The sequence below is a fragment of the Bactrocera tryoni genome, chromosome 5 (genome assembly GCF_016617805.1).
Source record: "Bactrocera tryoni isolate S06 chromosome 5, CSIRO_BtryS06_freeze2, whole genome shotgun sequence".
Lineage (NCBI taxonomy): Eukaryota > Metazoa > Arthropoda > Insecta > Diptera > Tephritidae > Bactrocera > Bactrocera tryoni.
This window is the reverse complement of record NC_052503.1, coordinates 49,674,761-49,693,467: the sequence shown is the minus strand read 5'-3', so window position 1 is coordinate 49,693,467 and position 18,707 is coordinate 49,674,761. Positions and strand designations below refer to the sequence as shown.

Here is an 18,707-nt window from a genome sequence, read left to right as displayed (position 1 = left end):
ACGCGATAAACATGTTCGCGCACCGATCGTAAAAAATCAAACATTTTGGCGAACATGGATCGGTACGCGAACAAGCCCATACACGATAAACCGTAAGCGCACACATACCGATCGAACGCACTTGTGTGCTCGTGTATGGGCGCTTTAACTGAAACATAAATGACGCTCTGAACACATAGAAAGCGACACGACATGACAGTACGGCAGTGAACTGTAAATGGCGTCATGAATCATCGTACATGAACATTTGTAAGACATAACAATGGCCGTCATGTGGTCACTATTTCCCTTGAAACTTCGACAATATTTCGAATTCCAATCTATAATTTTGGGGAAATATTGTTAGATAATTTTTAAAGAGATTTAGCAAAAAAATCGATTGTTTGAATAAAGATTTCGTATCAGAATTTATTGATCTTATAAAAAATGAATTGACAATTTGGCAAACGAAAAGTGATAAATATAAAAATAAAACTGAGAAAAATAAAAGTTGGAATAACTTATTAACGAAATACAAATAAATAGATAAAAGTGCCACATTAGAAATAGATTCGATGAAATGTTCCGCTTGCTGTTTAAATAACTGTGTTCATAAGAATGTCTGTATTTTAATATTTGACAGATGTCGCTTGCAGTCTGTCGCGCTTAGCGTTAGCAACTGCGATCTTCTTATGGAAATGGCGGCTTCCAAATTTAGCATCCACAGGAGAAAGGTGTTTTCCTTGTATTTTATTTTAAATCTTAAGTTTATAACTTAAAAAAAAAATGTCATTCTAATAAATATTTACATGCTTTTTCACATATATTTTCCATTTGAGTCATTCTAAAATCAATTTAAATTATTTATCTAAAACAAAATTTGCAAGCATTGAGGATGGCGAGTTGTAGCCTTTGCAAATAATTAATTATTTAAAACAAGTTGTTTAACATTAAAGATGGTGAGTTCTACGCGCTTACTGTGTTATTGTCAACATATATGTACATGTACATTTTTGAAACCACAGTAGCAGTGAGCGGAAAAATAGTGTTTATAACATTTGATGAATATCCTCAAAATAATACAAACTATTCTGTCGTCTTTGAACACGCTACCCAGAGTTGCATTCCGGCTTTAACGTACATAATATTTTTAATAAGTTCAAACAGCCGATCATATATATTAATCAATTTCTACAAAAATTAAAATGCCCGTGTCCTCAAAAAGCGTACATTGCAGAACAAGGATGAAAAAACTGTTAATACAATAGGCAACAAAAAAGCATTTCCCCGATTACAAGCAACAAACGTTTCCGTGTGTAACCTCAGACTGAGAAATTTATCTGAAATTGGACATAACAAAAACAATAAAGAATGTGAGTGGCAAGAGGCAATTAGTCAACAGAAAACAAAGTGTGAAATCTCGACCAGAATTACGCCCAATAATGAATAATTTGGATAGCTGCGGTCAGGCTTTCCACAAATTGGAAAAAGAAACTTCCAATTTGTCTTTGTTAAAAGACCGTGTAGAAAAGTATCATGATTTGTCAACGCAAATGTCAAGCATTCTGACGGTTTTTGAACAACGCCTTGGAAAATTGGAAGAAACTATTCTACCGGTATACAAGGAAACGGAACAACTCCAAAAGCGACAACAGAGTAGGAGTGTACCATTTTAAGCTTTAGAGTAACATAATTTAGTATTGTTTTTATTTTATATCAGATTTGGACGCTACTTTAGGTTGCCTTGAAACTGTGCTCGCGCACTATGATGTTTCTCAAGAGGTGTGCAACCTTATCCATCAAGGACCAATAGAAGGTAATGTGAGTAGCTTTCTTGAAGCCTTGGGAAAGTTACGTGCTGCTATGGATTACTTTTTGCACCATAACTCTCAAAGTGTGGAGCTAGAAAATGTCACAAGCCTTTTTAATACGGGCTGTGAAGGTCTTAATCAACATTTCCGATTATTGTTAAAGAAACATAGTGTCCCGCTAAAACCAGTTGACCTATTAGATCTTATTTACATAGAGGATGATTCTAGTGATGAGTACACATCGTTCCGACAGTTGTCACAAAACACTAGAGAAGAACTTGCTACGATTGCCCATTGGTTGGAGCAAAATTTGCGGCGAGAGTACACAATAATTTATGCGGCAGAAAGAGGTGAAGTGGTTTTACGTTCACTCCAAAACTTAAAAGATCACCAGAAAAGTAGCAGTTGGGGTCACGAAGCTTTGGTGTGTTTATGATATAATTATTAAATTTATGGGTAAAATATATATATTCTACAGAAACCTCGACATAGCGGACGACCAGATGTGAAGAAAAATACGTCGGCACGACTGCAACAAATGTAAGGAAATCACCATAAAAAACGTTATTTCTTATCTATTGATAAACTTATTTTTTAGTTTCGAGCGAAAAGCTAATAAATTGTATCTGCGTGCGACTCAGACACTTGAACAGTCAACAGGAATATCGATAAAAAAGGCATCATCGCACTCTGAACACTTGTCCGCCGAAGAGTTCATGGATGGAGATCAAGAACTAGACAAATATCTTGTAATGCTATTGGGACTGCAACGCCTTCTAAATTGGGAACGCGCCCTAATGACTGAAATTGTGCCTGCCTCCAAACATGGAGAAGTTTTTTCCAAATTGGCTTACAATTCCATAGAACTTGTGGTTAAAGATGCAGAAGCAATTACAAATCGCATAATGCGTTGCATTTCACGAAAAGAGTGGACATCTGCTTTAGGCATATTTTCCGCACTTAAAAGGGTAATTTTGCTTCAACCAGACATTGAACGTACCTACGATCCACAACAACGCGAACAACTTACTAAGGTCCTAAATAAACTTCAAGTTACGGTATGAGAGAGCATTAATCTGCATATAACATATTCATAACACAAATTATTTAAGGGGGCGAAAGCTTTAGAACATTTTCTTGATGTGGTTAAAGGTGAATCTGGCACGAATATAGTTGGTATGAGTTCAAGTACACTTGGCTACGGTTACGTAAATGTCCCTAAAGATGCGACAGTGCATGAGCTCACTTCGAATACTATTTGGTTTATAGAACATCTTTATGAACATTACGATGTAATTGGAGCTATTCTACAACAGGATGTTCTTTACAGTACTCAATTGGATACAATTCTAATGAAAAAAGCTTTGCCAGGTGAAGAGCGCAATAAAGCATTGTTGGCGATTTATATCAGTAAGCAAATCTAGATGGTAAAAAAAAAAATTCATTATCTTATATAATAAATCCGATATTTTTTAAATAGAAAAGGCTTTAGCGGAATTGAACCTTTCCATAATGAATAAATGCGAGCAGTATAACGACCAAGCCACGAAACATCTGTTTCGTCTTAATAACATTCATTACATTCTTAAATCTCTACAGCAATCAAACCTAATTGATATTGTTACATTAGCGGAGCCCGAATGCGAACAAAGCTATTTAGACATGATCCGCGAACTAAAATTTTCTTACCAAAAGACTTGGTCGAAAATGCTAATAAGTATAGGTGTAGAGGAATTGCCTCGACCCTCTCATGGCAAGGTGAAGGATAAAGACCGCAGCATACTAAAGGAGCGATTTTCGGTGAGATAAGAAGGTTGTCATTTTCATTAAAATGGTTTCTTAATGGTTGTTTCATTTTAGACGTTCAACAAAGATTTTGAGGAAGCTTGCAAAGTGCAACGAGGAATTTCAATTCCAGATGTTATTTTGCGAGAGGGAATAAAGCGCGACAATGTAGAGCACATACTTCCAAAATATAATAAGTTTTATGAAATGTAAGAATTTTAAATGAACGTAACTAAACTCTAATATCAACATATATTTGTTTTAGGTATGCGTCCGTGCAGTTCAGCAAAAATCCTGATAAATACGTAAAATATCGTCCTCATGAAATCAATCAAATGCTAAGCAAACTTTTTGATGATTCTGCTTGAAGCAGCTTACTATAAGTATTACAATGATTCTTTAACTTACTTTGTTCTTTTTAATATTTTTTATTATTATTTTTATTTAAAAATATGCATATAAAAATTTAATAAATATAAACACAGTTTCTATTATATTTTCAACTACATTTTAGAACTACAAAAATCATAAATATTACGCATAACTGTTTGTGTAACACAAATAAATAAAATGAAATACATAAATATAAATGCAAAAACAAAATTACAAACTATGTTGAAACCGAAGCTAAGCGCTGCGAACGCGCGTCCCTTGTTAGTAAAGGTAGTTCGACGAAGGCGCCTCTGGCCGTCCGCAGGCTCCATAGTGACTAACTTTTACGGTGTTATTCGTTCGACAATTTTCGATTTCTAGGAAGCATTCATTCAGATATGTCATATCATCTGTTCCGCAGATCGGTTCAAATTCTCGTGGGCAAATACGAGAGCAGCCTTTAAACTGAATGTTACTGAGGCAACGCTTTAGCGGCACTACAAACACATGTTTACCGCAGTTTTCTTTTCGCATGTGACACTCGGATTTATAAAATTTATTGTCGGATCCACATACGAAATTCGGTGGCTGTGCATCACAGTCCGACTCACAGTCGGCAGTGAGTAAACAGTTCTTCAAAGATACGGGAACCACTCGCATGTGACAAGTTCGACGTTTAAAGTCACACATTGAAGGGAATGTATTACCATCTGAACCACACACCGGTCCACTTTCGATATCGCTGCGTGTACAACGCTCACCACAATCTTTACTTTGAGCTTTCAGGTCCGTGCATGGACCTATATGGGCCAGATTTACTCCACGCCTGAGAAGATCAAAAAGACAATAATACATAATTTAATTAATGCGCTTTTTATAAAAAAAAAACATAAGTATGTACATATGTTTAACCTATTTTTATTATTAGTATAACATGAGTTGACTAGTGTCAAAAACATGTCCTCACATTGTCTAAAGTATGCAGATATGAGAAGACGGTTGGGTTGATTGTGAATGGATTATAATCATGTTTGGCATCATCTTTTAGTTTTATTATTAAATTTTGCTTCATGCTTTATATAAAAACTTTATCTAACTAACCAAATTAATGAATTAATATACAAGGGATCTAAGTTGTTTGCCTTACTTGTAGTAGAATAACGAAGTCTTACGTAAAGGGTTAAGTCGTTAGATACCAAACGAGGTTTCAGACAAGGCGACTCCCTATCGTGCGACTTTCTCAATCTACGCCAGGAAAAAAAAATTCGAGCTGCAGAGTGGAATAGAGAAGGTACAATCTTCTACAAGAGTGTACAACTGCTGGCGAACGCCTATGGCATGAATATCATACCACACCATACCAAACATCATAGCTGGTTCTGCTTTTACCAGGTTGGACAAATAAGAAACGCAACGGAGTCTGACAGTGAACGAGGACAAGACGAAACATCTATATCCTGTTATCAAACAAATAGGCGTCGCACTCGCGACTTGGCTCCAACGTCACTACTGATAGGCATAACATCGAAGTCGTAGATAATTTCGTCTATCTTGGAACCAGCATTAACACCATCAGCCTCGAAATCCAACGCAGAATAACTCTTTCTAATAGGTGCTACTTCGGACTGAATAGGCATTTGAGAAGTAAAGTCCTCCATCGATAATCAAATACCTAATTCGACAAGTCACTCATCATCCCCGTCCTGCTGATAAGTCTACGCCAATAAAGCAGAAGAAGTCATGCAGCTACGGTCACCTAATTAACAACACTGCTGTGTGAATCATTGGTGAAATGAGCGATTTTGTACAATCGAACCTTCAATTTCAATTACTCTCAGAGATTCTCAGTGGGATTCAGGTCTGGACTGCATGAAGGCCAGTCTTATAAAGAAATCATATTTCCAGCCATACATTGTTTAGTTGATCCAGGCGGCATATTGAAGTATATTGGTGCTGATCCATATGGCTCTCAATTTTTGTTACACGTCCCACACAATGTCATGGAAGAGTGTTGGACGTGTAACAACCAACACACTTCCATGACATTGCGTGGGACGTGTGTATTTGGGGTCAAAGTCTTTACATCGCGGACGCTGAACGCAAGTTTTTCCATCTAATGACTAACTTATTTCGGCTCCATCCGAAAATAGCACACTTTTACACTTCTTTAGAATACAATTATTATATTTTGTGGTCAATTCGTTTTTTACGATTTCGCTCTGATGGCAGTGACTTCTTCCGAGAAACCCTCCTAGTGAGTATTTTTTCCCTTAAACGTCTTTTGACAGTTTAAACTGATGGTGTATGATAATTTTTCCTCAAAAATTGCTGACGAATTTTATTTGCTATTTTTTTGGGGATTTTTTTTTTGATTCGCGCACGATTCGCTCGTCATCTCTAGCGGTGGTATACAGGGTCTTTTCTTGAGTGGGTCTTTTTCTGGGGGGTTTGTGGTTTTTAAACGTTGAAAACCATTATTTAACGATTGCGAAATCTCAAAATAGGACCTTTCACCAATTCCCTTTCTAAATAGATCTCGAACTTTCGTCGTCATTTGCTTTTGACCGACGGCTTGCTTGAGATGATTTTAAAATTGAAATCAAGCAAAAAGTATTAATAGATTAAGGTATATGTAGTATGTATTTGTGTTGGGACAAAAATATAGTTGACCGTAGCTGTATATTGTGAAATAAAATAATCTGATGGAATCTAAAATTGTATTAACTGGAAAGTATAAGCGTTTGTATTCCTATTGCAATATAAATATGTCAACTATGCATCAGATGTGGTCGAAGAATTGCTACAGTCGTTCCTGATCCTATTATCCAATTTTTTTGTTAATGGCGTTGTGGTATAAACACTTGCACTTTTTTAGTTTTGACCGAATATCAACCATATTATCTAAAATTCTCATTTTTATATCATAGCACAAGGTGCTGAAATGCAATGTTTCCACTAACTAGATAGCTAAGCCATGTTTTAACGGGTGATCTAAGTAGCGGTACTTGAGTATGTTTTTGACACATCACGCGTGAGTCGTATCAAACTATTATGTTATTTTTGTTTAGCATTGTTTGGCATTTCATCATGGAAAGGCTTACGCCTATCAACGCTTACAAATCGTTCAACTTTATTACGAAAACTGACGTACTGTAAAGAATGTGTTTCGCGCGCTTCGCCCAACTTATGGTCAACATAATCGGGCCACAGAGTGTACTATTCGCATCACCCATCTTGAGATCCAGCATTCATTATTGGGTAATAATCGACCGAATAGACCATGTCGAGCACAATCCCCTTGGAGCGAAATATCCCGCGTGTCATTGGAGTGACCATCTGAGACGTAGCTGCGGCCAGATAATCTTTAAAGATAAATGCCGAAGAATATTCTTTCGAATGATAAGAAACAGTCCACATTTAATTTGAAGTTTATGTGTTCTTTCTGTGAAAAAAGTAGAAGACCTCGAAATGGATCATCCTTTATAAGCTTGGGATATACAAAGGTGATGTTATATGGGGAAATTGCTGCGCCGATTGTAATTATTTAATTTTATTTAATTTAAGTTTAAGTTTAAAGAACTAGAAAGCTATTCTTTACTAAAATTTAAAAATATATATTTTTTTTGAATTCTGATAATTGTGGACATTCGTTCGAGTAAACATTTGATTAATATAAGACATGTAGGCACAGATGTGTTTTTACGGCTTTGTTGTATCAGCTGAAGCAATTTATTATCAATTAGAAGATTGATTGTTGTTTTTTCACTTTTTTTTATGAATATTTTGATCTAAAAGACCAGCATGTTAAATTGTTTCACAAGGTGCAAAATCTTATTTGATGGACGCCTAATATAGTCCAGTCATTTAAGCTTAAATTAGGTAAGAATCTCGGAATTCGGTATACCCTACCATATGTAGGTTTTAAGACAACTTTAGGGTGTCAATATACAAGTATTTACAGACATATAAATGGGTTTATCGAATTCCGAGGTGAACTTACCATAATGACTGGACTAATATATGTTTTTCCATCAGAGATTTTACCATTTTGACCTAAGGTTTGACACTAAAAAAAAACTGTATTCAAGTAATGTTGGTATTTTCCAATAATTTCCATAACAACGTTCTTTTAAATTGTTTATTACACGTCCTGGTTCTTATGCATTAGGCTAGACTCCTATAAAAGTCGTCTTATCGTTTACTCTCTGAATCATGCGAAGAAAAAATTTAAATATTTCTGCGGATCCCACAGTAACCTGTAGATACTTTAAGCTTTCTTTTTACTCTGAGCTCTTTGGCTGGGGTTCCAGATTTCTTTGAAAGCTGAATTATCAAAAACATACTAACAACATAACTCTTCTAATAGTGATGATATTTATTTCTAAGCGACGTTTCGGCCATTTTTAATTTGTAATTATCAGGAATTTTTGTGTATTCAGCAATGTTTACAATTTCATGGAAAGATATACGCAAGAATAACTTTTAGAAATTAATTAATTTTATTAGCAAACTACACGTTCTCTAATTGTAACTTTTCGTGCAGTTTTGCCATTTTATGGTCGTAATAATCGTCCAACTGTGCTCGCTATTCGTCGAATTGTCATAATGTTCAAGTGCCAATAAGACAAAGAACCGCTCGAAGTAATGAAAATATTGCTGCCGTTGCAATTTCCATTTCCAAGACGTTTTCAAGAAATGGGGCTGTCGCAAACCACAACTCGGCGTATTTTGAGAAAATAATCGGGCTTGTATCCGTATAAAATTGTTCTCCTTCAAGAATAGAAACCATTGGACCACCGAAAACGTCGTGACTTTGCTGATTTTGCCTTAAAAACGACAACGATGTTTGTAAGAAAATTATGTTTTCCGATCTTTCCGACTTTCATCTGAGTGTTGCAGTAATTAAGCAATACTGACGATTCTGGTACTCAGTTGGATCATTGATCCGTACTTTTTTGGAAATGAAGCTGGTTACACCGTCACTGTCAATGGTCAGAGGTATAGATCGATGATAACCAAGTTTTTATGGCCGCAATTGGTAGAAGTTAATCTTGACAATATCTGGTTCCAACAAGGCGAGGCTACGTGCCAGATTCGGTTATTTCAAGTAATTGTGGCATTGAATGGCCTCCACGAAATTGTGATTTAACACCATTAGACTACTTATTGTGGAATTATTTGAAGTCATTGGTTTTGAACGTGCTATAACGTATGACTTGATTTAGTGGAAAAAGTGCTCGAAAATTGAGTTCATCGAATTCGTTCCTGTAAAAGAAGTCGTGGAAGCCATTTGAAGAATGATGTTATATTCAGAACTTAATTGTATCGATTGCACTTCTCATTTAATAAAGAAACACTTCCTTAACCAAATTTTTTTTTGTTTTTTTTTTTTTGAAAAGAAATCATATCGCTCTTATTGGATATGTACTACATATACAAGTAGTACATCGGTGTACAAAATTTCATGATGATCGGTTACGTGGTTCAGCGTGAAAACGTGACAAACAAACATGCGTTCACATTTATATTAGTATGGATTGGTGGATTATACATAACGTGATAAAGTTAATTGTTAGTTGTTAGACATTTATTATGGGGAGGGTGTAATAATTGACCTTGCATGCTACGGTTGGGTTGATATTGAATAATGTTATGGGCGGTAATATACTATTGAAATAGAGTGCCAAGTCCCACGAATTTTAATTCAAATTAAGGATGTCGGGAAATGTTAAAATTAATTCGTTTCACTAATCGAAATATATCGGCTGAGGCTTTTCATGAATACATTTATAATGTTATTTAGCTTCTCCTGAGGGGAACGAAGAAATAAAGTTGTTGTTACAACTTTAAAATTCGTTAAAATATTTCTTCCTGTCTGAACTTGGTTGCCATAGAAATGACAACGGTAAAAAGTGGTAAAATTTTGTTTCAGGTCGACCCATACATAGTATTTGTTAAGGATGTGGGTATGCACACATTTCTAAGCAAAAAGGAGGTGGTTCGTGACTACAAAATTAATTTCGGTTTCAAAAAGAAGATTGGTCAATAAGCGATTTTTATAAATTACTAGAGGACCGTCCACGCTTCACAGTGGCTGATATATAGATAATACTACTACTACCATCTATATGATTTCTATTAGTCGGATTATAACTATTAGTTAATAAGATATAGCAGTCCAATCGACTGTCATTCTAGTGAACTGCACATGATTAACCGGTTCTCAGACGTGGAAAGACGAAAAAGTCGGATGGAAAGGTTATGACATCAGTTTTTTGGGATGCACGTGGTATAATACACACTTAACGACTGATTACTGACCCATAATCCATTGCACTTATTTGGTTGCAGTTCTTTTCTACTATTAGATATACTTAGCAACTGTACTATTTTTGAGGAAGAATCTGTTTAAAATTGTACGCATATATTCAAATGATTCCTACAAACATGAATTTTGAACAAATGCTTATTATTTGAAATATAAATTTTGTATTTGTGAGTTGTATTAAATTTTGACATAATGAGATAAGAAGTATTCTATGTCCTTACCGTGGTTCAAAGCTACTTCTCCACCAATTTTCAGTCAAATAGGTTGTTATAAATGGTGTAACTAACACAACTTTCTTTTATATACATACATACAAGAAATATTATATGGAAATTCTGAAGAGAAATGTAAAAAAAAGTGCCGAAAAATTGAAATTGCCAGAGTCATTCACATTTCAACACGATAATGATCCGAAGCATACCGCTTATGATGTACACATGTGGCTGGCACATCACATAAAACATACATTACCACATCCCCCTCAATCTCCCGATCTTAACCCAATAGAACATTTGTGGGAAGAGGTAGATAGGCGCGTTAAGAAGCGAACAATATCAACAAAAGCTGAGTTGAAGGTGGCACTAATGGAGGAATGGCAGAATATTGGCACAGAAACGCCACAAAAATTAGTTTCATCAATGCCAAACCGGCTGGAAGCAGTCATCAAGCAAAAGGGCTTGGCCACAAAATATTAATTTTATATATAGTTTACTGCTTTGTTATTGTTTTTTTTTGTATTTATATGGAGTGTGCCAATACCTTTGTTTCGCTAAAATTAGCACTTTTTTCTTTTTATAATTACTATTAAATAAATATAAGAGATAATTAAATGAATTAAAGGAAATATATTTGATAATTACTCGTCCTAACTAAAGAATTTTGTTTTTATTCAAAATTTATTTTATAAGTGGTAAAGTCAAGGTATCTTGCTGTGCCAATACTTTTTGCTTTAAGATAAAGTTTACAAAACATCGCAACTGTTGTTTGAAAAGTTGTCCTCTGACATCGTGGCGATCGCTTGCTGATTGCCCGCGATCCATAATTTCATTCGTATGTCATCGCATCCTGGGAATACTCGGTCATGTGCCATGGGCTGTCAATATACATACTTATGCTGATGCCAAAACGAACGCGACCTCTTCGTGGCATCGTAACAAATTTCAATCTGTAATTGAGCACTTTGTGTGAAACACACATAACGTTTTCACGGAATAAATTTCAATAATTTTTTTTTGAATAACCGGAATAAAGAAAGCAAACGACAAATTTGACAATTGAAAAACAAAAGGAAAAAAGTTGTAAAAAAAATTTTGTATGAAAAAAGGTTATTTTTTTGGAATTGTCCAACTTTCCGACTTTTCCTCACGAAAAGCATACAGTTTTTTTTATTTCTAAACTTTCCTCGATCCACAGCGAATAATCTCTGATCAATTTCATCAAGATTTGTTCAGCTGTTCTCGAGCATTAGCGTTACTAACAGCATTCATTCGTTTGTATGGGAAAAAGAAAAGGGCTCTTTTTAGGGGTTTTTCGGCAATTATTCAAATTTTTTTCGCCATAAAAACCATCCTTGAGCCTCAACGAACATTTTAAAAAAAGAATTGGCAAAATTGGTCCAGGCGTTTTTGAGTTATGCGCCAGCATTTAAAATCATGCTCGTTTTTATTTCCTTTTTAAAATCGTATTTGAAAATTGATTTTCTTCATAATTTTTTTTTTCGGAAAATTTTCCAGAATTTTCTTAAGTATTCTCCTTGTTTGGGCGGAGGCCTGTCCGAATTGGTGCTAATCACCGAAATCGGTCCAGGCGTTTTCCAGTTATAAGCCTAGTAACTAACGTCACTTTCTTTTATATAAGTATATGTACATATATGTAGATTGAATATTCAGTACAGATACAAATTTATGTCATTTAGACTTACAAGCACGTTGCATGCGCAAGCTCACATTCATTGTTGTAGGTTTTTGCATCACTGCCACAGAGTTTGTCATTGCGATTTGAGGAAAATATGGATCCGAATAAATTATTAAAGTCTTTGCAAGGCGGCAGCTGTTTGCATCGATTCAAACGGGTTTTACACTTGTCCATGCTCATTTTCTGTATAGATTTTCGTTGAGGACTACAAGAAATAAGAAACATTAAAAAACACGAGAGAAATTATCGACATTATTTTCATTGCTTGTCTTATGTGCAGCACAATGAACCAATTACCGCCTACTTACCCACAGTTTAACATTTTCAATTCACAAAGCGATGAATAAATATTGCCATCGCTTCCGCAGACATATTGTGATGGCGCGTCCGAGGTAGGAGGACATTCGGTGGGACAGTTATCCGCTGATTTGCTGCCATTTGTATTTCGCTCTTGAGACATGCAAAATGCTAGCGGTACTTCGAAAATATGCTTGCCACAGTTGTATGCTCGCATCTTGCAGGGGCTGGCGTACAAACGCCCATCAGAACCGCAGGTGGGCCGCGCAACACGCCAGCAAGACTCACGGCACATGCGCGTCGATTGGCAGTGCTTCCGACTGGTCTTCACTACACCTTGGCTGCACGTCAGCAATTTCATCTCGCATGTCGAATTGTATACATTGCCATCGGAGGCGCAGATAGGACCGTCTTTGGGAGCACTTTTACAATCCACTGGACAAGATTCACGTATGGCACTGATGTTACTGCAGGCGCCCACATGCGACATGCTAACCGCAGCCAAACCAACACGACACGCTTGCACGCGCAACATACAGCGATTCAAGTAAGTATGGCCATCAGTGCCGCAAACTGGGTCTTTCTCTGTAGGACACCGATGCTTGCATTCGGAACCCCGCGCGCGTTCACAGCTGTCTTTAACTGCCTGTAAATTTGTACAAAACCTACATTTCAGTAAATATTTACATGCAAAGGTTTGAGAAGTGAAAAAGAATTTTATGTTTTCATATCTGCCCTTGATCTTACTATCGGCTTTGGTGTGTGTACTAATACACTGAAATTACCAATTTACAAGATAAAAAAGAAACTAAATATGGATTTATTTTCATTGTACATTCTCATATGCTTGTACACAATGGTCTTACCTTCACTGTGTTTGACCCATTTCGAGAGCAAGTCTTTTTCTTCATTTCGCAGAGATTCGCATAAATTAAACCATCAGAGGCGCAAACCGGTACAGCGCCCACAGTTGTGCTTGGCGGGCACGATCTAGGGCAGGAGTTGGCATTGCCTCGTTGCTGCCTTTGCACTGCATCCTCGTCCAAACTCATTGTATTCATAGCTGCGTTCATGTACTCGGAATAAAGCAAAGCAGCACGGCTAAGAATCGGCGTCGATGTTTCGTTTTCAATGATATCAGATGGAGTATGGTCCTTACTATTACGATAATTGATTATCGGCGAATCATCTTTGCTCTGGGTATAGTGGATTACTGGTGCTTGAGCTGGCAATTTAATGAACTTAATCGGTGAGTCTGTGGCTGCTTCTGAAAGAAGAAATGTGCACTAAATTATTATAATTATAAAGATATAAGAGAGGTATATACATTACTTTTATACTTAAGCGAAACTAGAAGAAATTATATGTAAACAAATCAAAAAACACGAAAAAGCCTTCACTTCGAATACTTCGGTTATATGTGAGGTATATGTTATAGTAGTCCGATTTCGAAAATGGTATATATATAACAAAATGCACATCTGTTTTAATTTTCATTCGGTCACCGAAAAACACATTTTTATAATCCCTAAGGACTAAACTTTGTCTTAAAAATCGCTGGGTCGAAACCATTCAAACTGATCCGTAGAACATTTTCCGCTAATGCGAATTCTCCGTTTTGAAAATATTCATTCTAATCTAAAATAAAAAATTGATGTACGCAAAATATCAAATTGATACCACAAAAACTGAATAACTGTTTCGCGTATACCATATAAAGGGTGATTCAAGTAGAGCTACTATATTATATAGCCTATTTTTGACAGCTCACTCGTGAGTCGTGTCAAGTTATCATGATATTTTTGTTCAGTATTGTTTGGCATTTCATCATGGAAAGACTTACGCTTGAATCGTTCAACTTTATTACGAAAATTCACGTTCTCTGACGTATGGAACGAGATCTTAAATTGAACGCATACAAAATACAGCTTGCGCAAGAACTGTAGCCGCTCGACTTTCCAAGCGACTTCGCTTCGCTCCATATGCTCTTGAAAAGTTTCAAGAAATTCCGACGTTTTCGAGGCAAATTTTGTTCAGCGATGATGTCCATTTTTGGCTCTGTGGGTATGTAAACAAGTAAAGAAAATATTCAAGAGCTGCCATTTCATCCAGAAAAAACAGCGGTTTGATGTGGTTTGTGTGCCGATGGAATCATTGGTTCATATTTCTTCAAAAATGATACTGGTGATAACCGACTATTTGGTGCACGAAATTGAAGCTCGTGATCACGGCGACATTTCAGCAAGACGGCACCACTTCCCATACAACGCATCAATCAATGGATTTATTGAGAAAACACTTCGGTAAGCAGATAATTTCACGTTTTGGCGCGGTCCATTGGCCACCAAAATCGTACAATATCACACCTTTAGACTTTTTCATGTGGAGATATGTAAACTCTAAAGTCTATGCAGACAATCCCACTTAGATTCAGGCCTTTGAGCAAAATATCACGCGTGTCATTTGCCAGTTATCAGTCAAAATACCCGAACTAGTCATCGAAAATTGGACTCAACGGATGGACCATCTGGCCGCAGCCTACATTTGAAAGAGATAATCTTCAAAAAGTACATGCCAAAGAATGTCATTTCGAGTGATAATAAACATTCCCCATTATATTTGAAGTTTCTGTGATTTTTTCTTTAAAAAAGTAGGAAGCCGCGAAATGGTTCACCGTTTATTGACAAACAGAAGGACATGGCTAAATAGACTCAGCTCGTCACGCTGATCATTTATATACTTGTATGTACATATGTACACATATGTAAATATTTCCTGGGATCGGTGGAAATTTCGTGGCAAACTTAATATAACCTGTTCAGGGTATAAAGACAACCTTTTTTTTTCAAATCATAATAGAATTTTAATTAAATGTCATTAATTGAAATCAACGAATTAAATAGCATTTTTATTTTTCGGCATATTCGCTTAAATTTATTGTTATAATTTTGGATTTAAAAAATTTTAGAAAGTAGTGAGTAAAAATATTCGAATACATGTACGCATTTTCATATAAAGTATCAGGTACCACGCCAGTATCAGCAAAAATGTTTTGCATTTGTTAATTTTTGAAATATCATAAACGAATTAGCCATAAAAAACTTACGACACATCTAAAAGTAAAAGTATGCAATTTTACTACTTATTTTACTGCGAAACTTTGGTGGAAATTTCACTATCATTGCTGCGAGCAATGAACCGGCTAACTAATAAAACGTATAATTTGCTAGTCAAGCGAGCTGCTTGCACCATAACTCTCCTCTTCGGTATGCTCAAAGTGTTACCAGGTTTTTAATTATTTCGTATGCCTGTGTGCAAAAGTAGCGGTTGTTTGGGAGATAAGCAGAACGAGTTGGCGTTGCAGATGATGACTTTGTGCATTGAATGCGAAGTGATTTTACGAAAAATTTCTATTGTATAATAAATATCAAAAATACAACAAAAGTTTTCCATTAACTCAACATAAAGATTACAGCTATTAACTGCGCGGGCAGTACTGCTGCAAATAGCTTTTGTTACTGTCTTTATTGATGTTTAAAATTAACAGAAAAATTATTATACAATGACTACAGTAGATGTTTAAATATTTTTCAGTTTCACCCACCAGACTTAAGGCTAATTTACTAATTTATTAACATATCTCTTGTTTTTAAGATACAACATTTGATACCAAAGGAATTATTTATAAGAGAGCAATTTTGCAACTCGCTAATTTTCTCTAAAAGAGGAACTTTTTAAATGATTTTAACCGTGTCCATAGCAGCGTGCCAGTCGTTTCTTCTGTCGCTAGAAGATGTCAATTTAAAACAACAAGAAATTAAACCAAATTTGGTTTAAGAGGAGAGTATGAATACTTCATGCAAAAATAGACATGTTTTTGAGAATTTTTATGACAAAAAGTTAAAATCTCTTTATTTAAAAAAATCTTATATGTATATAGAAATGAAACGCGCATTACGCCCGAATCACAGCACAGAAAGACGAGAAAATTTGCACGGGTATTCTTTTAGCCCTGAAAAAGTTCCTAACAGTGGCGTTTTTTGCAAAATCACCCTCGATTTCGCAATTTACGTCTATATTTATAACTCAAGAACGATTGATGATATTGATACCATCGGACTCAACACCCGCGCCGTTAGTTCTGCTTTCTCCAGGCTGGACAAGGAAGCACAGAAAATGGGTCTGGCAGAGAACGAGGGCAAAACGAAATATCTGCTGTCATCAAACAAACAGACGTCGCACTCGCAATTTGGCTCTCACGTCACTGTTGACAGTCATAACTTTGAAGTTGTAGATAATTTCGTCTATTTAGGAACCAGCATTAACGCCACCAACAATGTCAGCCTGGAAATCCAACGCAGGATTGCTCTTGCCAACAGGTGCTACTTTGGACTGAGTAGGCAATTGAAAAGTAAAGTCCTCCCTCGACGAACAAAAGCTAAACTATATAAGTCGCTCATAATTCCCGTCCTGCTATATGGTGCAGAGGCTTGGGCGATGACAACAACCGATGAGTCGACGTTACGAGTTTTCGAGAGAAAAATTCTGCGAAAGATTTATGGTCCTTTGCGCATTGGCCACGGCGAATATCGCATTCGATGGAACGAAGAGCTGTACGAGATATATGACGACATTGACATAGTTCAGCGAATTAAAAAAAGCGGCTACGCTGGTTAGGTCATGTTGTCCGAATGGATGAAAACACTCCAGCTCTGAACGTATTCGACGCAGTACCTGCCGGGGGAAGCAGAGGAAGACCTTCACTCCGTTGGAAGGACCAGGTGGAGAAGGACCTGGCTACGCTTGGAATATCCAATTGGCGCCACGTAGCAAAAAGAAGAAGCGACTGGCGCGCTGTTGTTAACTCGGCTATCATCGCGTAAGCGGTGTCTAGGACAATTAAGAAGAAGAAGAACGGCTGAACCTGTCAAAATCCGTGATCACCGGAAATTCCATCGAAACTGTAAGTGAAGTGATTCATCAAAAATCTGCCGAAATCATCATTGAAATTCATGGAAATGGAATTGAACATCTCCAAAACATGGATTTATCGCATTTTGACCGAACATTTGGGCTTACGAAAGATGTGTGCACGGTTTGTTCCGCACAAACTGACTGACGACCAAAAATTTTTCAGAATCCAACATTCGAAGGACAGCATTGTGACCGATTATTTGACCAAAAATCAATTTATTCCATCATCAATTTTAACCATTAACCACTCCTCGTACTCCTCTATGGCACCGTGCGACTTCTTCCTTTTCGGAAAAATGCGTTTGCTCCTGAAAGGAAAGCGTTATGCAAACGTAGAAGACATTCAAAAGGCTTACACCGGCATACTGGCGGCCATACCGGCCAACGAGCTGAAACACTCGTTCGACATGCTTTTGGACCGTGCAAAAAGCTATATTGAAGCAGAAGGAGATTATTTTGAATAAAATAAATTGATTTTGCCGAAAAAACATTTGTTCTGTTTTTTTTTTAAGTCCTGTTTACTTTGGAAAGCACTTAGTAGTTCTGAAGCCTTGCACAGAACAATGCAATATTTAAAAGCAACGATCAAGTCTGTGTTTTCTTACGAGTAGTGTCTGGGTTTTAGCCGTCGATTTTGCAATTACATTCGATGAATGTTAAACAATACATTACCATATGATTAAATATAGGGCGTGAGACCCTCTTCTACTTTGCTCCTGCACTGTTATTCGCTATAGAAAGTAGCATATACAAGTATGTATGTATGTAATGATATACGATGCAGATGCAGAGACTGTGAAGATGTTGTTACATCATACATATTTATGTATATACTATTCCTTAAGTGATTTACGATGTCAATAAAAAATGTAGATTGTCAATTTAACTGCTCTATTATATTGTTATCACGACAAAAAGGAGCGAGCGGAGCCGCGGGTTTAGACTAGTATTATATTAAAGTAAAACATTTGAAGAATGATACGTAAAATTTTTAGGAAGAAATGTTTAAAAAAAAATACGACATTGGCAGCAATTCTCCAATGTGTCTCGAAAAATGAGAATTGTGGGACGCTTCTTAAGTTGCTTCTGTATTATCCGATATCGATAACTCAAGGTCTATTCGTTAGATAGTTGTTTTTCACAGGTAACGTGGAGATGAAGTTTTTAATTTTAGTTTTCACTCTTTTGGAACAACTTGAAGAGAAAAACGCATTTTTACAAAAAACGGCCAATTCGTTATCTATAAT

The 18,707-nt window shown here is 36.3% G+C and overlaps 2 protein-coding genes across 8 annotated transcripts in view; one reads left to right on the top strand and one right to left on the bottom strand.

Moving 5' to 3' along the window:
* The first annotated feature begins 1,346 nt into the window (after window positions 1–1,346).
* On the top strand, window positions 1,347–4,053 carry LOC120778257 (exocyst complex component 7). Its single transcript, XM_040110027.1, has 8 exons — window positions 1,347–1,635; window positions 1,700–2,214; window positions 2,269–2,330; window positions 2,389–2,848; window positions 2,903–3,200; window positions 3,271–3,590; window positions 3,651–3,784; window positions 3,841–4,053. The coding sequence occupies exons 1-8, from the start codon at window positions 1,422–1,424 to the stop codon at window positions 3,941–3,943; spliced, it is 2,106 nt and encodes a 701-aa protein (XP_039965961.1). The 5' UTR covers window positions 1,347–1,421; the 3' UTR covers window positions 3,944–4,053.
* Window positions 4,054–4,113: 60 nt separating this feature from the next.
* Window positions 4,114–18,707, bottom strand: part of LOC120777606 (agrin) — a 31,768-nt gene continuing 17,174 nt past the window's right edge. For all 7 annotated transcript variants that reach the window (XM_040109049.1, XM_040109047.1, XM_040109048.1 and 4 more), the window contains exons 3-6: window positions 13,353–13,753; window positions 12,498–13,132; window positions 12,197–12,394; window positions 4,114–4,773 (exon numbers count right to left, since the gene is read on the bottom strand). In XM_040109049.1, the coding sequence (XP_039964983.1) occupies window positions 4,230–4,773; window positions 12,197–12,394; window positions 12,498–13,132; window positions 13,353–13,753 (1,778 nt within the window). In that variant the 3' untranslated portion in view covers window positions 4,114–4,229. The remainder of the gene's footprint in view (window positions 4,774–12,196; window positions 12,395–12,497; window positions 13,133–13,352; window positions 13,754–18,707) is intronic.